The following is a 25,499-nucleotide window of genomic DNA, read 5'->3' as shown; positions in this document are numbered from 1 at the left end:
AGAAAGCCCCTGCCCTGGCTGAGAGCAAGCAGCAGCACCGCAAGTGATGCACAGAAATGTGGGGAACACGCTGGAGTGCAGGAATTCGGTTACAAGGCTCGTTGGCAAATTAATGGCTAAATCAATTAAATGAGAGCATGGGATTTCTCTTGAGGGAAGTCTAGTCACGGTGGCAGGGAGAAGGGGAGGGGTTGTGGAGCAGGGATGACATAACCACGTTTGCGAATCACCAGCACCGTGCACGCTTTAATCCATTAATGGGGTTTTTATCTGTGATCATAAAAAGCAGGTTACATTCAGCCTGGAAGGGAGCGAGGCTTGGAGGAGAGGGGAGGGGAGAGAAAGACACAGAGAGAGAGGCAGAAAGCAAGGCAGAAAGAGAGCACAATCCACTCAGTGCGTTGCTCGCAAGCTTGGGGCTGACAATGAGGGATCTCAGGAGAGCAGCTTCTCAGAATAACGCGCTCTCCTCCGCATGGACCGACGGCAGGCAGTGGTTCAGCCCTGCTGATATTTTTTAAGCCCTCCTCGCGGTTTGATGGGCATTCCCAGTGCCTTTGTGCACGTCTCGGGAAGCGTTGACGTGGAAAGGAGCAGCGAGGAGGGGGAGGCTGGAGGAGAAAGCTGCAGCTCCTCCAAAACCAAGGAGGGCATGCACGGGAGGGAGCAGGCTGGCAAGGAGGGCGAGGCGGGGGCACCTCGCACCATGGTACCCCCGTGCCGGCGCGGCGCAGTTCCGGAGATGCCCCTGCTGTGACTGGACACACCATGAGCATCTGGGAGCTGCTCCTGGCTTTCCTGGTGGTGCTGCTGATGCTCGTGGCCCTGCTGGCCAACGTGCTGGTGCTGATGTGCTTCCTGTACAGCGCCGACATCCGCAAGCAGGTGCCGGGATTGTTCATCCTCAACCTCACCTTCTGCAACCTGTTGATGGCCGTCTCCAGCATGCCCCTGACCCTGGCTGGGATCATTTACAAAAGTCAGCCGGCGGGAGATCAGGTCTGCCACGCTGTGGGCTTCTTGGAGACTTTCCTCACCACCAACTCCATGCTGAGCATGGCAGCTTTGAGCATTGACAGGTGGATTGCCGTGGTCTTCCCTCTAAGCTACCACTCCAAGATGAGGTACCGGGACGCCGCTCTCATTCTCAGCTACACGTGGTTGCACTCGGCGTCCTTCCCCATAGTGGCAGCTTCTCTCTCCTGGCTGGGTTTCCATCACCTCTACGCCTCCTGCACGCTCTGCAACAAGAGACCGGAGGATAGGACACAGTTTGTGATTTTCACTGGGGTCTTTCACGCCCTCAGCTTCCTCCTCTCCCTGGTAGTGCTGTGTTTCACCTATCTCAAAGTGCTGAAGGTGGCACGGTTCCACTGCAAGCGCATCGACGTGATCACGATGCAGACCCTGGTGCTGCTCGTGGACATCCATCCCAGGTAAGCTTCCCCTGAGGAGGGGGCTCAGTGTTGTGGTAGATAGAGATTAACCTGTCTCACAGCAGGGGATGGGGAGGGGGAGGAAACAAACATCCTCTCAGCCCATTGCTGTTCTGCACGGTTCTCTTCACTTGTGTTGTTTAATTCTCTCATTGCTGAACTCATTTTTTGTTAGGCTTAAGGACTTGTTTTGGGAGGGAGAGCAAATGCACTGGCAGCTTTGGCCAAGCATGCACTTCCCTTTGAGACAGTGATCAGATCACTGCCCTTTGTGTCTGAAGGTGGATTTAGTGGTCGATAGCTTTGCATATTTTGGGCACTGTCAGCCCCAGAAGAGTTGCTGGATCCCTGAGAGGGAGGAGGTTGCACATGTGCCTTGGAGTTTGGAAGGGAAGCTGAGCGCTGCCTGCTGCTCCTTTTCCCAGCAGTTTCCCCGTTGCTGTGCTCTCTGTAACTTTATCATTCCTGAAGGCAGAATCCTTAAGGGAATTACATCTGCAAAATACATGTGCTCGAATGCCTGTACTTAAACCTAAAGTGAGAGAGAATTCAGTGGGAGCGTTAATGTGACAAACAAGGGATGTATGAAGCTTGTTTCAAATGGGAGATTTTAGGCAAGTCCCTTGTGCCTCGAGACAGGAGGAGAAAAGTCCCCAGGGACTGGCAGGATCGTGGGCTGGAAGGCAAGAACCAAACAGGGAGAGGAGTGTGTGCAGAAATCATACCAGGGATTATGCACAAGCCATAAATCTTGCATGAATAATCGATGTATGGGTCTGGAAGGGATGCAGGATTGGTGTGTGATACAGGGAGGAAATGTGCCTGGAAGAGAGGAGAGCAAAGAGGGCAGTCCCACGCCACACATCCCATCTGAGCATCCCTGCTCCCCTTTGCTCCACCAGCCTCTCCATCCGAGCAGCCAGAGCAGAGCTGCAGGACTCAGAGCACATGTGGCTGTCCTCAAACACAGGTCATGCTTTGGGGATGCCTGAGGCTGAGACAAATAGGTCTGGAAGGATCAGGGCAGGGCAGCACATTTTAGAGGAACAGAAACATTTGCTCAGAATCCTCCTGTCAAGCTGTTTGAGCTGTCTCTTGACCAAGAATGCAGAGCAGAACTTTGGGCAAGTCTTGCTGCCGTTCTTGAGAAATACAGGGATAAATCTTCCCTTTTTCACCAATCACACTGAGGAAAAAAAACACCCTCCTGCCCTTCGTGCTGTCTGCTTGATGAGCTGTGCCTCGACTGCCTCAGCTCCTGCAGCATGAGGAGATGTGGTGCTTACTGCCAGCAGAGTGCCACAAACCCACCAGGGCTGTTCGAAACCCCACTCGTTTTGCCTCATGCTAAAAGTATGCCTGGACTGCACAGCAAAGTTTAGTAAAAGGGCAAAAACCTCAGTGTTGCTTCTCCTCCCCTGCGTTTTTTCCCGGTTGAGGTTGATTTGAGGGTGTTTGTGCATTTTGTGATCCTCTCACTGCGGGATGGATTCAGTGGGGCTGTGGGGATGGTGCTTCCTCTCTTCAGGGCAGCCAGAGCTGTGCAGGCACTTTGCTGTGGGTAACCTGCACCACTGCCTGCATCTCTGGCACCAGATTATTCTGGCGTCTCTCTCTAAGAAAGGAGCTTTAGTTTATTTTCTGCCCTGCAGAAAATAGTGGGTGATTTGGCCCCTGGAGGGCTGTTCTAACCAGTGACAGCTCCTGTGCTGAAAGGGGCAGATCTGAGGTCACCAACCCTCCTGTGAGAGCTGCACGGGGGCTGCAGCTCTGCTGGCTGAGTCAGAGATGCTCAGAAACCTCTGATAACTAAAGGCATCATTTGCATTGTGTAACAGGCAATTTTCAGGGTACCCCTAGTACCTGGCAGCACAGCTGTGGATGCTGGGAGAGCCCAAACGAGAAAATAAGGTTTGCAATCCCACTTTAGGCTACTCTGACTCCTCTGGTCCAGTTTCAGCACTGGGAAATGTGTACAGACAATTTTCTGCTTCCCATGACTCAGAATCCAGCCGCAGGGCGGTCTGGTGACAGGATTGTGACAGATGGCTTTATTACCTGTGACTTAGAAAGACACCCGTGATCTCCTGAAGATCATTCAGGACGAGCACAAAGGAAACCTCCGAATACCCTGCAAATATGTGTGAATGTTTAGGGCATGTGGCATTTCAAGTTAGCTGATTTTTTTAGTGGATCCTGCTTTTTCTTTGTTGTTAAGACCAAAATATCTTGGGTATTGTGGGAGATTTGAGCAAAACTTCACTTAAGTGCTTAACCCATGTATTTGTTAATTAAAATTATCTATACTATCTTTTTGGTGCATCCAGCTCTACACGTCTTAAGGTCCAATATCCCATAAACTTTGTTTAAAATACCAAACCTTCAAAGGGATATAGCTCAGATTTCCCACGATATTAAAATCTTTAAATGAAAGCTTAGCCAATAATCCTGTTCTATTACTGATGTCGCTGCTAGAACTCACACATGCCTTATCTTAGTGCATGAGAGTGTGTGCAAAACCAAAATATACATCTGTGTGCATGGTCTACATGAAGGAGTGAGATAAAATACCTTCCTCTGTGATGTGGTATTTATTGGATACATCTGGAAGGGCTGAACAAAAGAAATGGGTTCAAGTCTACCAGGACAGTCATGGGTGAGCTCCAGGAGTGAGAGACAGCTTTGCATGTGCCAGAAAGGAAAAGATGTGACTGGGGAAACAGGGACAAAAATTACACCACCCTCTCCTCCCTAACAATACCTCAATTGAACCTGTCCTGGAGAGTCACTTTCCTGTATTGCCATGGGCTTGGCATATTCTGAATTTAAGAACATAGGTCTTAAATGAAGCTCATGAAACTCTGAGATAATTTTTCTGCACATAAAATACTCCAAGTTCCCCAGCTCTTGCAGAATTGAAAACACACAGGTTCCCTTGAAAAGGTGGACTTTTTTTTCCCTTCTCAGTTGTCATTGCTAGCTGCAAGTAATTCACATAGAGAACATGTAACACCTTTAAATGTGTCATTTTCTTTAAGAGAAAGACAATTTGTTAGAAGAACAAACTTTTCCTCCAGTATTTATTTCATCGCATCATGATAGCTGCTCTGGGCCTGACAATGTAAGACCAAATTCAGAATGGAACAAAATAAACACTTTTTCTGCAACAGAACCAAAGGAGCTCATTGCCACAGACATCACTGAAACACACTGAGATCCTCAGGACACAGCATGTGTTTGGGTGTTGATAAAACATTTACAGATGAAGTAAATAATGCAAGGGTATGGCCATGAGCCTCAGAGAGCGTGGAGCCTGAGAGTGAGTCATCAATTAAAAATTTACAACAAAAAATGGAAAGACTAATGCCAAACAGTTGAGTTTAAAAAAAATTATATATATATATATATAAGGGCAGGACATGGGGCAGCCCATTCAGCTTGCCTGAGAAGCAACTGTGTCACTGTGAGATCCGTGCAAGGAGTCAGCAACTCTGCCACGGGCACAGAGAGGGGTTCAGGATGCCAGCCTGGCTTTGCTGTGCCCTTCCCAAAGGGATTTATTGAGGTACAGGCAGTCCTGGCACTGTGGGAGATGCCAGCGCTGCCCAATCCACCTGCCTGGAGTAAACAGGGGTTCATCCACTTCCCCCAGAAACCATGGGGAGCACAGGAGTCCCTCAGACAGGGAACGGAGGAGGATCAGCTTTCACATTGATCGGTGTTTTCACAAGCCAGTGTGCTGATTTCAGGGTCTCAGCCCTGCTGGCATCCTTAGAGGATTCAGAGGATTCATTTAGGAGGCATCCCACTCTGGATATATGGGGATTTTTGAAGGAATTTTGAATGAGTTAGAGACAGGACCTCTGAATTACTTCTGTTTTTTTTCTTATCTTCTGCATAGGAAGGGTGAGTTTGGCTCACATTGTTACTGCATGGTTCAGAATGTCCCAAGACCCCTAAGTTGCAAGACCTTTAAAGGAGTTATTGACCAATTGACTGTTACCAAGGTTATTTATGTTTTTGACCCAATCCTTAAATATTTTGTCTTATGGACTCATGCTGCAGTGTAAGTTTTCTTAGCCAATCCTGTTATGACACACAAACCTAAAATACTGCATTCTAAACTCCTTGTTCACCTCTGTAACTACTTTTATTTTTATATCTTAAACTCTAAAACTCTAAACTTCCCTTTACTTAGCTTAACGTGTCTCTGCTTTAAACTACAAATCCACATTCACACTTCCAGCACCTCAGTCTGGAAGTCTTTTCCAAGGTCTCAGATCAAATCCTGAGTTTAATTCTAACTTTGGCTTACAGGCCCAAAGTTCTCAGAGTTCCCTGCATTTCAGATTCCAACAGGATATTTTCCAAGTCTCTGAGTATCACCTTGCCTGCAAATACAGCTCAAAGTAGTTCAAGAAGGAGCTGCAAACTGAGTTCAAGGATGAATTCCACCATTTTTTCTATAGATCAGTTGATATAATGGGGCTGTGTGCACTCAAACATATAACCATGTATTTGTCAGTGACTTTGTGGAGGGTAAGATGAACAGACGATGCATTAATAATTGGTTTTGTCCCATGTAAACACAGTGTTTTCCTTTGTAACTACTTTTATTTTTTCTATATCTTAAACTCTAAAACTCCAAACCTTTCTCTTCTTAACTTAACATGCCTCTGCTTTAAACTATAAATCACATTCTCACTTCTAGCACCTAAGTCTGGAAGCCTTTTCCAAGGATTCAGATCAAATCCTGAGTTTAATTCGTATTCCAACAGGATATTTTCAAAGTCTCTGAGTATCCCCTTGCCTGCAAATACAGCTTGAAGTGGTTCATAATCTGAATTAAAGGATGAAATCCACCAATTTTTCTGTAGATCAGTTGCTATGATGTGGCTGTGTGCACACAAATATACACCCATGTATTTGTCAGGAACTTTGTGCAGGGTAAGATGAACAGACAATGCATTAACATTTGGGTTTGTCCCATTTAAATGCAGTGAACAACTAAACCAGATTGTTGTCCATCATTCCATGGTGAAGCAGAATTGGGAATTGTCACCTGGTGCTATTTGTGGCTGATTTGGTTGTGTTTGTGTTGGGTGTCCCGCAGCGTGCGCGAGCGCTGTCTCGAGGAGCAGAGGAGGCGGCGGCAGCGGGCGACCAAGAAAATCAGTACCTTCATTGGTACCTTCATCCTGTGCTTTGCACCTTATGTGATCACAAGGTAAGTGTGGACTGCATCCTGGAAAAGGCTGCTGAGAGGCACTCCTGGCTCGGGGAAGTAGGGCACGCTGAGCCAGAGCAGGGCTCCAGTCTCCTGGGGAAATCTGATGCGCCACTTCCACTCCTGTAGCGGAGGTTGCATTTACTGAGCTACCAAATGATGGAAAATGTCCCAGTGCTTCTCCTCTCCATCCTGATGCACTCTGAGGGTCAGACTCTGCTCACTCAGCCCAGTCAATGTGTTGCTTGCATGGGAGGGACTTAGGAAATCAGTCCATAAGGTTTTTCAGATGATGCCTCAGGTTCAGCTTTTCTATGTTTCACATTCTGTGCTGCTTTAGTGTGTGGGTCTGGGCTCACATCAGGGGATGCTGAGCTCTGTGCACAGAGCAGGGAGACAAAACAATTCCTGCTCCAGCTGGGCACCAAGGACAAATGACCCAAATCTCAGGCTGGGAAGACTGAGAAGAAGGATGAGACTGCATGGGCTAAAGCTGGAATTGAACAATTAGCTCCAATGTGCAAGTAGACCAGAACTTATAAAAGTGACAGACCCCATGACCTGCTGTCCATTTTTTGTGACCATTTTGGTTCATGTTGAGTATGGCCCTGGCTGGGCTCTGGTGCTGCCCAAGGTGGCTTCATTGAGGAGATCCTTTTAATAAATCCTTACTTTATTAAGCTCTGTCCAGCCTCTGCTCTAGGTAAGCCTTCCCCAGGCATCACAGACATTTTTTTGTTGTCACCTACTGCTCTGACTGACTTCCCAGTGCAGGGGTTGATCTCCAGGGAAAATCTCGCCTGAATAGCTCAGACTGTAAAAATTTGGTCAACAAGATTCAGCTGAGGTGAAAACATGGTCCACAAACTCAAACAACAGTTTTGTCTGATTGGGTAGGGTTTATTAGTCATAAATATCAAATATCAAAGCTGTGCTAGCTCATAACTGAAAAATATTCTTGTGATTTATGGTAGATATCTATCCACCAGCTTATCTTTGGAAATGGCTCCTATGGGAAACACTAAATTAGTCCTGTGAAATAAAAAGTGTTAGAAAGTGAGTGCATCCAGAAAAAAAAAAAAGTTATCTAGCTGTTAAAGGAAATTTACAGCTTGCATTCCTTATTATAAGATTTTGGAAAAACTGAGATGCTGCTATGCACAACAGAGAAAGAAAAAAAATTAAGGTATCTCCTATTCCAATACTATTAAGCAGAAATTAGTGAAGCTGATCTCATTCAAATCGGATCCACCTTGAAAAAAATCATTAAAAAATCTGGATTAAGAATCAATATAATTGAACTTTTGGCCAACTTTGAGTTTTTCCAATTCAGTGTAATGCCCTCAGTTCCCAGAATTAGAAAATTTAAGTAATTTACTAGAATTACCTTCATTTTCCCTTCATGGCCACAAGACACCACTGCAAGCCATGCACTTAAATGGTACGAAAGGACTTGTAATTAAGGACATTTAGCCTTAATTCTCAAGCTGCAAGATATTAAAGTGTGTGTCTTTTTGCAAACGGCTAATTTTAATTTCATGTTACGTCTCTGAACTTCCTGAAAATCCTCCCAGTCACACAATAGCTGGCAGCTCATCCTGAGTGACACCAAGTGCTCTAACCAGAGCTGTCACGAGTATTTTTGGGCTCCTCCAAAGGCATCTCAGCACTCAGGCACCACCTCCCCACCTCCTCTTCGCTCCGTGGCATCCCAATTTGTGTCCCAGTAGCCTCAAAATACAGAAGAGGGGGTAGAAAAAATCCTGAGCCTGCTCCCTTTAGTCTGTACAAGGATCACTGCAATGTTCTCCTGCTGAGGAGCAGCTTCTCCACAGAGGGAGATGGTGAGGAGAGGGAAAATGCAGCTCCTGGGTGCATGAGGATGTTTTGGGGTGGGGTGGGAGCTGGTCAGACATGTCAGGGGGGGTGAAGCCTCCCACATTCCTGGCCCTTTCAATTCGGACATGTGTAAAAGGATCCCTGCATATCATTATCACCACTAATAATGAAGTTTTGGGACTTTTTTCAGGCTAAGAACGATTTGTTGCTCAGACAAACATCAGTCTCAGAGGCCCTGAGATTTCAGAGGAGCAAGCATTCTGCCATAGCTCAGAGCAGTCACAAGTTCTTTGTTGCAAGGCAATCTAGAACTTTCTAACCCCATGGACAGCTGCCACAGGGTTTATTTTGCTTTTCTGACCCATCACCTTTACTCACTTCTGCTGCACTGAGGATGCTTTTGTCCAATGGGCTTCTGTCTCACAGGCACACATCTGCTTCTGTTCTAACTTCTGAACTCTCAGCTCGTTCCATACAGCCCCACCCCTGCATTATAAACCTTCACCATCTCATCAGTGCAGTTTCTCACTCACTTCAGGCTTATTCTCACTTACAACTATAGAAATAAGAGTTTATTAATTTTCTGCCTAATTCTGTGTATTGTATTTTAACATCAATCCAAGGCTGCAGATCAAACCCTCCAGTGTCTGTGGGAGTTTCTGTTTTTCCATTCCCACAGCTGCACAGCAGGCTAAGGGAATTCCCTGTTGAGCTCCCTGAGAGCCCTTGCTGGACACCTGCAGGGCTGGATGTTCAGAACACTCATCCCTGCCTTCCATGGGCTGAGCACCCTGACACCAAGGGGATTGGCAGAACTGGAGTTTAATGTGTGAGCAAGTGTGTAATTGTGTGTAATTTCTGGACCACGTCCAGTGCTTTGCATTCTCAGGAGGGACATGATCAATCACAGTTCAATCCATGGACAGAAGTCAGGACAGGGAGTGCCTTACTCAGCCTCTCCTTACCAGCAATCTATTTCAATTAAACATGCTTTTAAGTGCTCCCTGAAGTGGGGGCTGACAGCAGCAAATCACAAGGTTTCACTACAACATCTTCCTGTTTCCACACTGAAAATATTCCATGAACAAGTGAAGGAGTTGTGCTCATGACCCCAGACAGAGAAATGCTTCAGTGGGCAAACCTGAGATTTTCAGATCACACTGAGGCAAAAATCAGATCAGGCACTTCATTTATCAAGAAAATACACTTCTAATTAGTTCAGTGGATGATCTTAAGTGGTGTATCAGGATCTGATTGCCTTTGACCCAGGGTTTCCACTTCATCAGCATCACAGGTGTAACCCCCCCATTATATATTTCCAAGCACAGATTGTTTCTTGTTTTGTAAAATAACTTGCTGGTACACATTTCTTCCTCTGCTGTATTTATCATTAGGCAATTAAAGATACTTGTTCCAAACCTCTTTTCTCCAAGGAACTTTTTCATAAGAAAAATGAAGATAAGTCATACTAGTTCCTAAAATTCATTTCCAACTCCAGGCATTTCATACTGAAATACAGAACTTTGCTCATGTAAGTTAATAAATGCTGTCAATGTGTGAGGAAATTGGCCTTAAATTAAAAATCCTGAAGTAATAGCAGGCAGAAGTTCATAATCCCACGCCCTCAGGTTAGAGAGGAGGATGGTGGAACAGGCAGAAGTTGATTAAAATTCTGTTGTATCATCTCTGGGGGATAGGGGGTAAGCAAACCCCAGTTTTAAACTGTTGTTTGCTCTCTGCATATGCAGATCCTGCTTGGGCACACAAAAAGCTCAGAATTCTTCTGCAATTTGTGTTCTTCAGCATCCCAGCTGGGTGGGCACACGTTCAGTAAAATATTTCAGTGTTAGTGGTGAACTGCACATGTAAATAAAGGATTTCCAGTGTGCATTATGTGTGTAGAGATCAAGGTCACACTCTTCCACATGGCATTCTTGTTTGTTTACTGAAGGGGAAATAAAATAATTGGATAGCCGTGTGAAATGACACACTCTACAGAGTTGTAAGTTTCTAAAATATCGACAAAATATCACAGAAAAAGAGCTTACAGCTTTGAAATAAAAAGGGTTTGAAGACCAGACAGTGGAAGAGAGGCTTATGAAAGCAAGCCAGGGAATTATGTAGTTGATACTGTAAAATTTAATTTACAGGTAACACTGAAATATTAATGTACCTTCACTGAAAATGTCTTCTTTTAGGTTGAAATGTTTCGTGAAAATGGAAGCTGTGCATATCATTTCCCTCACAAATGAGAACCAAAACCTTTCAAAGGCAATAAATTCTGTGATGTGCCTTGAAAGGCTGACATTTAATTGTTTGTACATGAAATGGAAATGCATAGCTCAGGGTTTGGCTACATTTCTATGTTTGCTGCTTGATAACAGCAAATGTAATTTACTATAAAAAATAATACATGAGAATTGAAAAATGTGTAAATGTCAAGGAAGCTTACAGAATGCAAGGAAAATATTTAAGATCTTGTTAATAAAAGTGTAGGCTTTTCATTTGATCAGTCAATGAAGGTAAAATTAGCAAGTCTAGGCTTGCAACCCTGAAGTGTCTGCTTGATGTGCTTTAAATGGAGATGGTTAATGTCTCATAGAACTGACTGACAGAGCCTCAGACACAAATTTGTCATATTTTGGTTATTCAAGGCATCCGCTGAATTTAATTAAACGTAATCAAATTCACATCTGTAAAGCACTCAGTAAAAATAAATCATCCAAATGAGATTCAACGTGGTGAAATTCAAAATGTGAAGTAGGCATTGAGTAAATGAAGTGGAGAACAACAAGGATGGCTCATGGTAGATTACAAAGCAAATATGACTCAATAGATGATTAATTTCAAAATTGTCAATTCTCATTTTAGAACACGTTAACGTGGATGCCATAAGTTGCACTTTATTAAAGAAGAGAGAATACACCAGATGAGACCACCTGGAAACTCGAGCAGATGAAATTATGTCTCAGTTCTGATCTTTGTGGGAAAGATAATGATCATGAATTACAGGGAGAGGTTGAAAGAACTTTGGTTTATTTGAGATGAGAGAGAAATGGGAGAGATGAGGGTTCTTTGGGACCTCAGAGCTGCTGAGCCAAGCAGCACCAGTGGAGTGGCACCAACAATTCCCAAGTATTTTCATTCCCTGGTCACCTGAAATGTCCCTCTCATTGACTGGACTGTGACATCTGCCAGCATTATTTTAAATAATACACTGTAGTGAAAGGTTATGGTATGGAAATGACTGAGGAAAATAAATCCTCATCTCTAAACTGCCTGAAGTACCAACTATATTGTCATTGCTGCTGCAGGAGCCACCCTCCAGAATGCTGCTTGGAGGTGGTGCTTTGTCAGGAGAAAGCATTTCCCAGGCAGATTTAAGAGCACCTGCTGCTGCAGACAGGTCCAGCAAAGCCCTGCCCTGCCATGTGGGCTCTGTAGCAGCACACGTGGCTGTTTGACCTCTATGAAAATCAATAGTTTCTAACAGCTATAGAGGCTTATTGAACAGAGCTGCCCTTTGATGCTGCTCAAAGGCGTGGGGAGTTATCAATATTTCCCTGTCAAAAATGCTCTCAGTACACAGTGAGCTATCTGGGCTAGTGTAGGTATGAGGAGTATATTAAGTTTTTCTCCCTCCCTTAACAATTTTAAATTTTAAAGTTTTAGTCTTGCTCTATTTGTTGCCAATGTGAATCCTTGCCCTTTGAACTGCACAGTTTTTTAATTCAAGGTATGACACGCCATCTCTCAGCAATGAATTTTCCATTTGTGCTTCTACAACTCAAATTGTTCAAAGGCATTGAACTCTATCTAGGAGCTGGACTGGCCAAAAGAGCTGGGTAGCCCTGGTGAGGTAACTCAGGTGCTCTAGAGGGGATCTAGAACCACAAGTTCTGAGTGATGCTGGGTTTTTAGGTCGCTCCTAGTAGAGGAATTTGACTCCCTTGAGACCAAGCAATGGCACTTTGGCAAACAGGCCTCAAGTTTACATTTGCAGCCTTTAAAATTTATAAGAGGAGGACAACATACACATTTTCAGGAGTAGGGCTTTTTTTTCTTTAGTTCTGTTGCAATTGCCCAGCAGTAATTTGTGGGTTTGGGGTGGGTTAATGTAATTTTTAACATTCACCCTTTCCCCCTCCCTCTTTCCCCAGACTCGTTGAATTATCCTCCGTGGTCCACATCAACTCCCACTGGGGGATCATCTCCAAGTGCTTGGCTTACAGCAAAGCTGTTTCAGACCCTTTTGTGTACTCTTTGCTGCGGCACCAGTACAAGAAGACGTGGAAGGACATGCTAAACAAGATCCTCAAGAGGAGCTCCATCAACTCCTCGGCGCTGGCGGGCGAGCCGCACGGCCGGAACCTCCCGCAGCTCAACGAATGAGGAGCCCGGCACGGCCCCTGCCAAGGGATATTTGGGAAACCACAGCAACTGGCCCACCCCTAGCAGCTCCCCTCAGCTGCCCAGGTTTTGGGAGGCAGCTGTGGGCAGGGTGAAGGCCAGAGCGTGTCCCTCCAGCGGCCCGTGGCTGCTCTGGGCCTCCTCCCCGCGACTGGAAGAGCGCTATTGATCCGTGGTCCTGCAGGCTCCACAAATACAAATCTCCCATTGATTTCCATCAGCTGCTGCATTTATAGATAAAAAAAAAAAAAATCCAGTCCTCAAGCAGAGGGATTCATGAAGGTAATGGGAGCAAAGTGCTGCTGGTGTAAGGTTGTTCTGAAAAGCTGCACAGGGGTGTTTGTGCTGTGTTTGTTGTTGGCTGCAGGTGAGGGTCCTTCTGATGTAGCTGCCAAGGTGGCTTTACAAAAACCACCCCACTCTAGTGGCTTGTTTGTAGAAACAAAGGTTGTTTGAAGAAAATAGAGAAGATTGTTTGTAAAAAATATCTTAATGGGAATAGCTTAAAAAAAAAAAATCTAAATATTCATCCCGCACCCAATGCAGTTCAGCCTTTTCTGACATATAATTTAGGAAGAATCCCATAGAATTGAAGGAAGAGAAAAACCACTTTTGGAATGTGCTGGATTCAGCCATGTCTTCTCTAAATTTTAAAAATTTATTTTACATAGAATCTCACTAATATTCTCCCCATTAAATTTCAGGAGAATACAAATGGTAGACAGGGTGGAAAGGTCAGGATGCCTCCTGCCTCCCTTCCATATATCTGAGCTCTGAGTAGCTGGATTCTTGCCAAAGCTGCAGATCTGGGCCCTGTGCCCAGGAGGAAAATAACAAATCTCTTTTTCTGAGGAGTTATTAATCATGGGGCTTTTTCCTACTTAAAGGAAAGACGAGCCTAAGTCTGAGTTTCAAGTATAATTTCCAAAGCAAGTGGAGCACAAATAATAGGCCCCCTCTCCACCATGAAAGTGGAGCCAATAATCTGAATCCACCCCTGAATGTGCAAATCTCTGGAGGTGTCAGTACAAATCTTTATAGCTCTGGATTGCAGTTCTGCATAGGAACATTATTAACATTTACCATGCACTCAGATGCCTGCCCAGATTTTAAAATAGGCTTGGTTAATTAGGCTTCATGGATGCAATGGCAGCTTCAATAACAGCTGGCACAACTGGCTGTTCTGCCATCCATCCCTGCTCATATCCCAACTGTCAATGCCATTCTGAGGAAATAAGGCCTCAAGTTGTAAAAAATGTGGGATTACTTTTTAGTTGCCACCTTCTCTCATGCAAGAGAAGAGCTTGGTGTGTTGCAAAAAATGTCCCCTCTTGAATTTTCTGGCCTCTGATTCAAAGCCCAGACAGGGGACTCAATGAGAGCTTCACCCCAGAGTCAGTGAATGTCATACCTCAGTTATTATCTGAAGATTATCAGCTACCATGTAAATAAAAAAAATCAGCTTAATACTTAATTTCAGTTATGAAAATACCATAATTACAATAAAATCCATGCATAATTATAGCCACAGAATTTAGGAAGCTTTTAAAACACTGCATTCAAATGAGCCCTTAGCCAGATTAAATAGTCTACCTCATCTTAATCATTTTGCTTCTTAGGCTTAACATAATTTTCTCAGGTGCAATAGATAAAAACACCCAGTTCAATACTTATTTCTTAAGAAATTCAAGATATATTGATGATTAGATTGTATTGGAATACAGGATGTTAGCAAGTTGAATAGTATTGAGTTTAAAAAGATAAAAAAGCTCTATATTGAGCATGTTTGACTTAAATTGCACCAGGAAAGGCCACAGCTGCTGTAAACTTACACATGGAGCTGATGCCAAAGCCAATGGGAGGTTTGTAGGTCAATAAGGGCAGTTCCAGAAACATTTAAACCTTCAAATTCAAAGAAAGTAAGCTAATTTCCCAGGAGAAAAAAAAAAGCATAATCCATTTAGGACGTCTAGTAAAAGATGGAGAATACAGCACTGGACTTGTCTCATTATGCTTGTGTATCACAGTCAGTCACTGGCTGATTTATATCCCACCATGAGCAATAAATCTCTCCCCTTGTATGTGTTTAAAAATTTGTCTCTCTTTCCTGGTGCCTTTCTCCCCTAATTAATCTTATAACAGAGAATAGATATGATTTCCCCTTCCTTGCATCATCTCTCTGTCATGTTTTGACCATCTGAAGCAAGCAGGAGTTGTAAATGCTGGTGCTTGACAAACTGCCTCAGTACACGAAATAAAAACACCACCCCAGCATTTCCTGATGACATTTTATAGGATACTCAAAATATGATGCTGTGGCTTGTTCAGTGCTAGATTTTCAGCTGAATTCTCATAGGCAACTGGCAAAATTTGTCTAAAATGTGTGTCTCAGTGGTGAATGTAGATATGAGTAACTATCTGTCTGCTGAGTATTATATGTACTGCACAACACTCTGGCTGGAGTGGGTTAAAATCCCGCTGGTAAATGTAATGCACAGTATTTATTATCTCTGCTCACCAAGCAGAGCTGTTCTCTTGTCTAACACACGTGTGTGCAAGGAGAGGGAGGGGGGTGGGGGGAATTTCCATTTGTTACTTCAATATTTTTGAAAAAGTTTTGTCAAGTTTGGCTGCAGCCTGCGCCCAAAATCTGGAGCTGCATGTGCAAAATCTGGGCAGCTGCTTAGGCAATGTGCAGATTTCTGTTTGTTGTATCTGTGACCCATCTGCAATATCTACTCCTCACACGCATGTTCAATTAGCATTTCCTTCAGAGCTTGTGAATTTGGCAGGCAGAGCACTGGCAGATGATTAAGAGAATGTAGTCCACCACCACTACCACGTTGTTTTGTGGATTCTGAGCTTTTCCCTTTGTTCATTTGAACGGTTTTTACACCATTTCAGGGCCCTCACTGTGAGCTGTCATCCCGGTTTCTGTTGTGTTCGTGAGCCAGTTTGAATGAGAAGATTAATTGCAATTGGCAAAAATTATGAGAGACTGATAAGGATTGTTGAGCAATTATTAAGTACCAGGCCCTCTCTTGACATAAATCAAAATAATGGTGGTTTCACCTGAGGATGGGGTCCATTAGGTGACTTTATCCAGGGTTTATAGATTTATTCTCTATGTTTAGAGCCCTTTTAAAATTGTATTTACAAGTGGAAGGGTGTGAGCAGGATTTAGGGAGTTCCTCTGATGTGCAAGTGCTCACTTCCAAAGTCAGGCAGCCACATAACTAATTAAGTCCTACCCCTGTTCTTACACTTTGAGTGGATGACCCTAAAAACCTCTTTTCAGTAGCCCCAAATCAGACTTTTTAGAACTTTCCTTATTTCTGAAAAAAACCAAACCTACAAACCTAGAGATTAAAAATGCTTCAGACAAATCCTTGTGGAGCCTGATGGCTGCTGCAGCTGTAGCCACACAAATCACAGCAGCCCAGACCAGCTGAGGTCGGAAGGAACCTCAAAAAGCCCCCAAAAGCCCCCAGAATCCACATCCCTGCCTCTGGCAGTGATTCACCCTCTCAGTTTTGCCAAAGCACCTAGAAAATGATCTTGGTCTGCTTCAGGTCAACAGTAAAATCTTCTGGCTAGGATTTTTTTTTTAAAAAATAGCTTTGAGAAGACATTTTAGACTAAACTTCAAAACTCAGAACATATTTAGGAGGCTCCAAAAGTGAAGTAGGAATGGGTGTGAGTGGGAGGCTGGGAAGTACAAACTGGCTTTGCTGCAGTGGTTTGGGATTCCTTGGCTGCACTGAGCTTTTCCCAGTGCCCTGTTTCCACCCTGAGAGCTCTCCAAGCCTCTCAGACATTCACTCATCCCAAAGAAAAAGGTGAAATCCTGTCAAAGGAGTATCCTTTTGGGTTTGGGAGGACTCTCATGGTATTCAGATGGTTATTATGGAAACTACTCACATAATTTGAACAACCAGAGAATATAATTCTTAGAGTCTAGGAGGTTTAGGTCACTAAAATGTGAATTTTTCTGGATCTACATGCCCAAGGTTTCATAGCTCCCTCACCTCTCTTAATCCTAAATGAAGAAGGCTCTGAATATCTTGCCCTGTACGTTTTTATGTGCACAGTGAATATCTCTGGAATAACCCTTTGGAAATTGCTTTTCTCTGCTGTTAGATCTGTCTTCTACCCACACAGTGTTCTCCTGATTAAACAAAGCTTAAAAGCAAAGGCAGGGAGTTCACACCTCTGTCAGCTCATTGTTACTGGACTCTAAAAGTCACTGAGCAGCACGGAGAGCTCAGCTGGATCCTGACCCCAGAGCCGCTGGGTGTTTGCTTTGCTGGATTGTGAGGGCTGAGCTTGTGTGTCTGCAGAATCAGGGATTATGTCTTTGTAACCTGCCCAGACCTGAATAAGTGAGAACAATGTCATTGTAGCCTTAAATCTATTTATTTTTAATTTGCTTCTTATGCTTTCAGCATTCAATATAGTGAAAATGTTCGATGGGTGAAGGTTTTCTTTTAGGAAAACCATCCTGCTCCAAAAGGCAGCTGTCCCTGTGGGGAGGGTATAAAAGTTTACACAGAGAAAAGAGCTGCTGCAGTCTTTGTAAAATGTCAGCTTCTTACCTGTACTCCTGGTGTGTTTGGTGTAAATATGTATTTAGGATTGTGGGTTTTAAAGAAAATACTGCTGGTTTCTGAGCTGAAGAAGTTGCTGTAGTTTACCCTATATGTCTATATTTCTAAGGAGGAGGATTAGCCCCACAGGCTGTAAGTGCCCTTCAGAAATGTGTGTGCCAAGAAGCAGAAGCATCAGGGGTGTGACAGCAGGGGTGGCAATTGAGGAGTAAAATAACTTTTTTGTTGTTGTTGTTGAAGAAATGCTATTTCACATGGTTTCAATATACCCAAGGGCACAAGTCCATATGGCTGATTATTTACACACAAAGTCATGTCAGGGAAAGGGTTTCCATCTGGAATTATTACTGAGTCAGAGGAGGGTTTGGGGTTGGAAGGGAGCTCAAATCCCATCCATTCCAACCCTACTATGGCAGGGACACCTCCCACTGTCCCAGGTGCTCCCAGCCCCAGTGTCCAGCCTGGCCTTGGGCTCTGCCAGGGATCCAGGGGCAGCCACAGTTGGAAATCCATTCCAGTCCTCCCCACCTTCACAGGGAACAATTCCTGATTCCCAAAATCCCATCTAAATCTCTGGCAGTTTGAATCCATTTCCCTTTGTCCTGTCACCCCCTGCTCTGGTCCAAAGTTCCTCTCCACCTTTCTCTTTTCTAGTCACTGTAGGTCTACAATCAGAGCTTTATAACAAATGTTTTTTTTAAAGGTCATGCAAAGCAAAAAAAAAATCAAAAGTCCCCATTCCCTTGGGATTTGGATCCAATGCCAGAGCATCCCAGTGAGATTTCAGTGGCAGTGCAGCAGGTCCATGGTGCAGAATTGGCTGCAGCCTTCCTGCCCATCCCACTGTCCTGCTCCTTATTGCACTCTGAGCTCTTGAACAACAACTTCAAAAAGCCCTGTCAGATACCAAAGTGTTTTAATTTACCTCCTGACCACCAAACCCTTGTGCACAGACCGGTAAATTCTCCTCCTGTTTTGCTAATGGGATCAACGACCAACAGAGGGGGGAAAAATACAAAGGAAGGAATCTCATTAACTGAGTGACTTTTGTGAGGAAAATGTCAGTGAAATGCTCGGTGCCCTCAGGGTCACACAGCAAACGTGATAAGGCTGGGGACAAGTTCTCTGTGCTTTGTGTCCAGCCTCATTTAAAAAAATAGTAAAATAAAGCTACCTGCATCGGCCAGACTAAAGAATGGGTCTTTTTATAGCAGAAACCATAGGGCTTCCCAGACAAGACATTTGAAAACTATTATCACATATTGCCTTGGAAAATAGAAATAGGTAACTAAGAGGTGCCTTGATTAACTTTATTTACACACAGGGCATTTTTCTAATCCTTAGAAGTTTTTTTCACAGCGTTTTTAGTTTTGAAGATTATTTTAGGATTAAAATTTCCATGTATTTGGCAGTCACTAATTGTTCCCTTCTGAATTCTTGCAGGAATGTAACTTATTACCAATCCTTCCAGATACAGTTGGATATAAACTTTAGTCCCTAGATTAGACTATTAGAAGATTATTTGGTTTTTTAAAAAGTTTTTAGGAGCTGGTTTTACAACTCCTTGCTGCAAGGACAGTAGGGCTGCTTGGGTGAGAAAGGACCATTCATATCATGAGAGGTATAAAAAGTTCAGTCTGTGTATTTAAAGTATTTATTTTGTTTTGCAAATATTGAAAATAGATGGTTTCCTATTTTTAAAAGCACCTAGAGCCAGTCTGAAGGAAGATAGTTATGAAATAACATTAATAGCTGCTGTAGATAGGGCATGTTTGATTATATTATTATAAATAAACCACTATAACTTATTGCATTTAACTCTTTTTTTGTATAACAATGGGGTGTAATTGCAGGGGCTATTTATTTAGGGGAGAAAACGGGAATATAAATGAAATCTTTCTAAGTTGCATGGATAAAGGGATGCACAGACCTTTTTGTAATGACAACACACTTAAGAGTGCCATGAGTTAACATGGATTTTAGGGTCCCAGGTAAGCTAAACTCTGAGAGTCTCCTAAGAGATATTCCAGAGAAACAAATTCATTAATGGAAAAGGCAAACACATAAAATCCTCTACAGTTTAAAGGAATACAACAAATTAATTCTCATTCCTGAGTTCAGATTTTGAGTAATGGGGCCTGTGCTGTCTGTTCTGTTTACAATGGCTTGTGCTTTGTGGGTACATATCAAATGTTGTAATATATTTTTATTACATAGAGTCAATGGTTAATACAAAGTGACATATATACATAAATACATACTAAATCTGTATATTGTGATTTTGTTAACTTTACTGTTAATGAAATGTGATTATGACAAATGACTTGGCATGAGCTATTTTTTCATATAAAATTAATGTTTTAAAAAGCCTGTTTCACTTCATTGTTGCAAAAGTCAAGCCTGTGGTGTCATTGCAATGCTGGGACAGGTCAGTCCTGGTCAGTCTCTCCCATTTTTTTGGAAAACAGCTACAAAGTCCATTGCAATTGAATATTACTTCATTCCAATATGATCAACACCAGGTATAATTAGAGAATAATGTTTATATCTAATCTTGGATATATGTTTAGCCTTGGTAGACGTGATTCTGCTGAAGTTGAGTTCTTCCATGACATCTTGGGCAGGTTTCAGGGTTGGTGTGAATTCAAGGTTGAGCGGCTTCCTTCTCCTGCTCCCTGAACATCCTTCCTCATTCAGAATTCCCACAGAAAGGCCTGAAGACTTCCTCAGCACCACCTCAGTGGTTTGCACTCTGCACAGGGCAAAATTCTGGTCCTCAGAGAGCAGAGTCTTTCATTTTCCATTTAAAGTCCAAATTCTTGGTCCCCAAATGTTTTTTTTTCTGATTTACAGGGATTCATCATTAATACTTTAATAATTAATAATGAATTTTATTAACATAGAATCACAGAATGGTTTAGATTGGGGTGTACCTTAAAGGTTATCTCATTCCACACCACCTTCCACTCCCTGGAATCAGCAACATTTCCAGGCTTCTCCCTGTGATCTCCAGACAGAGATTTGAGTTGAAGATTAAATTCCACTCCAGTGCACAGATTCGGCCTCTTAAGGGCTCCTTTGCTTCCCACCCAGGTGTTAAATCTCCACTGTAGAAAAGCAGAAGAGATCCCAGAAGAGCTGAAAATTCACAGACATCAAATAATTTCTGATTTAACCAACACGATTACTTTGTGCTGCGTCTTTTATTCCCACTTCCCCCCATTATTTTAAATCACCATTTCCCCCACCTTTCCCTGTGCATGCCCCACCTCCCTGCCAGGCACAAATTAACAGGAATCTCCAGATTAACACCCTGGTCCCACAAAGGCTGGCAGGGCTGGGTGAGGTAAATCATTTATTCACATCCAGCCTGCAGCCACTTTTAATTTGTACTGAGAGCAAGGCACAAATCAGGCTCCAAATGCAAAGATTTCACTTCTTTGAAAGGAGAAGCTGGCTCTGCAAACCTCAGCACAACAATGGTGTTCTCACACAGGGAAAAGGCATTTCCCAGGATCACAGCTCCATCCTGGGCTTCAGGCTCCAGCAAACAGGCAGAGGAAAGCTGCTGACACCATGGGAGAGACTCTGGGATGCTGTTCCTTCTCTGAATCTGTGGGAGGTTTTATTTTGCTCTGGTCTCCATTACAACCTTCTTTTCCCCATCCCTTAGGAAGGACCTAAATATTGTCTTTCACAGCACAAAGGAATATTAATTCCTGGAAAGTTTCGCCTGGAGATGTAGCAGAGACAGAATAATTACCCTGGAAAATGCAAGGAAGTGCAGTTTCAAAGGACTTACCATCCACATCATTATATAACTTTTTTTTTTTCCTTTACCAGCATCGTGCTAGAAACAGGTTAAAAGCCTCATGGCAACTTCTGCTGGCTTGGCTCTGGGAGGAGAGTGGCTGCAATGCCAGCAAGACAGTGGGCACATTCCAGCACCTCCAACAATGCCAATATTTATTTGAATCTTTTGTACTTAATAGCACCTGCAGTGTGTAGAAGAGGAGCCCAGCCAGAGCTGCAGGAGTCCCAACACAAAATAAAGAGCTCAGGTGTGTCCCTGAGCCATTCTGGTCCCTGACACTGGAGCAAATCTCAGCACAGCACCAGGGACGCAAGAGGCCTCTGAAGGGAAAATGTTGGGAGCCATTCTGTGGCCTCTGGGACATCTGGTGACAAGCAGCTGACCTAAACTGGTATTACATCTCTTTGTGGGGCTGCACAGACTGTTTTCCTGTGTTGAGCTGGAATATGCAGTGCAAACTTCACAGAAATATCAATTTTGAGCAGAGGGATGGAGCACCCTTGATATGGGAGAGCTGGGGATGCTCACCTGGAGAGGAGAAGGCTCCAGGGAGAGCTCAGAGCCCTTCCAGGGCCTGAAGGGACTCCAGGAGAGCTGGAGAGGGACTGGGGACAAGGATGGAGGGACAGCACACAGGGAATGGCTCCCAGTGCCAGAGGGCAGGGATGGATGGGCGATTGGATGGGATACTGGATGGGAATTGTTCCCTGGGAAGGTGACACTGTCCTTGTCCTGTCACCAGCTGCCTGCAATGTCCCCCTGTATGCAATGTCCCCCTCCCTCCCTTCTATAACCCCCTTTAAGATACAGAATGACCCAGAGACAAACAGCAAACCTGGCAGGACTCTGAGGGTCAGAACTGATCCATGCTGAGCTTTTTTTCTGAACTTGGGCAGAGTTGCACTTTCCTCCATTAATATCTACACAGACCTACACTTTCTCAGGGTTGCGAATTCTTGTTTTTTCACTACGAGAAAAACCCCTGAGGTTTAGAGTTTTTAAAAAAATCATCATTTGTTAGTTTGTACAAGGCTGCTTTTTCCTTCCGTTTTTTCTGATGCAAAGATTGCTTTCAGTGCTTTGTCATCTGTCCTCATTTAATCCATTTCAAAATTTATCCTTGCAGCATGAAACGTTGCTGTTGATCCCATTAAATGTCTTCTAATAATTGCAGGGTTTAAGAAAGCTAAGGACAAAAACTGACTGAAATTAAGCTTGAAATGAATAAGAACATGAAAAAAAATTGAGTAGGAGTATGGTAATTACATGCTTATGACTGTGACATTAGGCAAAAGAAAACAGAGCAGCAGATGGTATCTGAATCTAAAGAAAAATGTAAATGATGATGAACTCACACCATTCCCTAAATAATGGTGTGTTTAGCAGCAGGTAGATGTTCCATGTAAAGAAGTGCTGCCTGATAATTCAAGGACATAGATCCAACCCAGGAGGGACATACCAGCATCCTTTATTAGATGAGAAATCACTTTCTCAGTTTCTGTGCACTGCAGGGCCTGTACCTTGCTGTCCTGGCCATTGTGCTTGTCAATACACTCACATTAGTGCTGATATTTGCCACTGGTAATCACATAAAACATCATCTTCTCCTGGGTAGCTTTAACACAGAAATTGCAGCCTGGGTGGGTTTGTTACAGATATTTTTTCTCATAATTTGTCCCTTCTTTGCAATGCAAAAGAAAGAAGAGGAAAGGAATATATATATCTATGCATTTTTTCATATTTATATACTTCTATATTTGTAGCACCTATAAATATGTATGGCCTTTACATACGTATTCCTCCAAAGGAATACTACAAAGTCAATAAAATCTATTATCTGTTAAAAATTGATCAATTAATTTTATGGACGATATTAGCATTTTGTAATTATAATCTCCACTTCTTACAAGTCAAGAGGACTGAAAGAATGTTTCTGCCTAGCAGCAAACAATGAATATACATGGGCAGTGAGATCATCTCAGAAGAACTTGGAGTTACTTTGGATTGTTTTCTCCTCTATTTTTTGGCCAGTGTTCACAGACTCCTTCCAGGGACTGAGGCATGTTCTTGTTATGGTGAAAATGGGCAGAGTAGATGGACTTGATTAGGTCACATAGATATTAGTGACGCCTCAGGTTTAGCTTTTCTGTGTTTCACATTCTGTGCTGCTTTAGTGTGTGGGGCTGGGCTCACATCAGGGGATGGTGAGCTCTGTGCACAGAGCAGGGAGACAAAACAATTCCTGCTCCAGCTGGGCACCAGGGACAAATGACCCAAATCTCAGCCCAGGAGCACAAACACCGTGGGCTGGAGAGAGAAAAACAAGCAGGGTGGGACTGCCTGGGCTAAAGCTGGAATGGGACAATGAACTGCAAGGTGCAAATGGAGCAGAACTGATCCCAGGGACAGAGCCCGTGCCCGGCCGTGCATTTTGGGGCCATTTTGGTTCATCCTGGGAGCAGCCCTGGCTGGGCTCTCCCAAGGTGGATCCATGGAGGAAATCCTTTTAATAAATCCCTGCTTTATTCTTTAGCTCTGTCCAGCCTCTGCCCTAGGTCAGCCTTCACAAGGCATCACTACATGTGCCTTTCTAATTTTACTTTTTCTTCCTCTATAACCCAAATTCCATGAGTGCTACAAAACCTCCATCAGTTTTAGGAGGGAGGCAAATATCCAGTGTGGCCCCATGTAAGCTCCATTACACCATCCCAGGCTGTTTTACAGTGTATTTCCTCTTTTCCCTGTCCACCCCAGTTCCCACCAGCTTTTCAGTCAGATGGGCTGGCAAGTTACAGCTCGTTATTCCCTATATTTTGCTCCTTTTAATGGATGCAGGTGCACACACTGCTGCACTGCTTTCCCCAGGAGCCCACAGCTCTTCATCATCCTATTAAAGTGATTCCATACTTGCCATCATTTTCACATTAAGATGATCAGCTTTGACTGCACACACAGAGACGTTCAAATTATTTGTCGTGAGCAGCTGATCAGATTTAGGTCTGTTTGCTCACAAATTACCCCCTGCCTGTTTGACGGGTTAGAGAGCTGCTGAGTCACTGAAGCTATCCAAGATGTTTCAGGTGTTTTGGGCTAGAGGGGCACCACTGTTGCTTACAGAGAGCTGATGTGACAAATGGTGGCTGAAGCATTGTGGGGAGCACTTTGGCTGTGCCTGATCTTCAGGAGGTTATCAGAGCTCTAATCATCATCAATTCAGGTGTGCACAGAGCAGCAGTGCAACACAAACAGCCTCAGTGCTAACCAGGGGCTCTGTCAACAGAGCACTGAGGTATTAAGCAATTAAAAAATATATTATTGTCACTTCTGTGGCCTCAGGATCAGTGCAGGCCCTGTCCCCTGTGCTGGGGTTGCTGAGGGACCTCAAATCCTTGTCCAGTTCTGGGTCCTTCACTGCAAGGATGACATGGAGGGGCCGGAGGGTGTCCAGGGCAGGGAATAGAGCTGGGGAAGGGTCTGGAGGCTCTGAGGGAGCTGGGAAGGGGCTGGAGAATCCCTGAGGGAGCTGGGAAGGGGCTGCAGAATCCCTGAGGGAGCTGGGAAGGACCTGGAGAATCCCTGAGGAGCTGGGAAGGGGCTGCAGAATCCCTGAGGAGCTGGGCAGGGGCTGCAGAATCCCTGAGGAGCTGGGCAGGGGCTGCAGAATCCCTGAGGAGCTGGGCAGGGCTCACCTGGACCAAAGGAGGCTCAGGGGGCCCTTGTGGCTCTGCACAGCTCCTGCCAGGAGGGCACAGCCGGGGGGGATTTGGGATCTTATCCCAGGGAACAGGGACAGGAGCAGAGGGAACGGCCTCAGGCTGGGCCAGGGCAGGCCCAGGGTCGATTTTGGACAAATTTCTTCATGGAAAGGTTTGTCCAGCCCTGGCACAGCTGCCCAGGGTAGTGATGGAGCCCCCATCCCTGGAGGGATTTAAAGCTCTGTAGATGTGGAGGACACAGCCTTGGCATGGTTGGACTCAGAGACCTCAGAGGGATTTTCCAGCCTGAACAATTCTATTACATGAAAGGCTCTATAAATTTACAAATATACCTCAAATTACATTTGTATTAGTGGTTTTTGTTTCCAGTAGCACCCACAATGTGCTGGACCTTTTATGAACATCCAGGAGAGGATGGGTCATGAACTTTGATGTAGAAATTCCCCTACT

At 44.1% G+C, this 25,499-nt stretch overlaps 1 protein-coding gene across 1 annotated transcript; it reads left to right on the top strand.

The window, feature by feature from the left end:
- Positions 1-270: 270 nt before the first annotated feature.
- On the top strand, positions 271-19,873 carry GPR26 (G protein-coupled receptor 26). The gene is made up of 3 exons (XM_063163037.1): positions 271-1,436; positions 6,550-6,663; positions 12,663-19,873. Exons 1-3 carry the CDS (start codon positions 769-771, stop codon positions 12,892-12,894), a joined length of 1,014 nt encoding a protein of 337 aa, XP_063019107.1. The 5' UTR covers positions 271-768; the 3' UTR covers positions 12,895-19,873.
- Positions 19,874-25,499: the final 5,626 nt, after the last annotated feature.

Source organism: Melospiza melodia, chromosome 9 (assembly GCF_035770615.1).
Source record: "Melospiza melodia melodia isolate bMelMel2 chromosome 9, bMelMel2.pri, whole genome shotgun sequence".
Taxonomy (NCBI): domain Eukaryota; kingdom Metazoa; phylum Chordata; class Aves; order Passeriformes; family Passerellidae; genus Melospiza; species Melospiza melodia.
The sequence above is the reverse complement of the archived record's forward strand: the minus strand, read 5'-3'. Positions and strand labels throughout refer to the sequence as shown.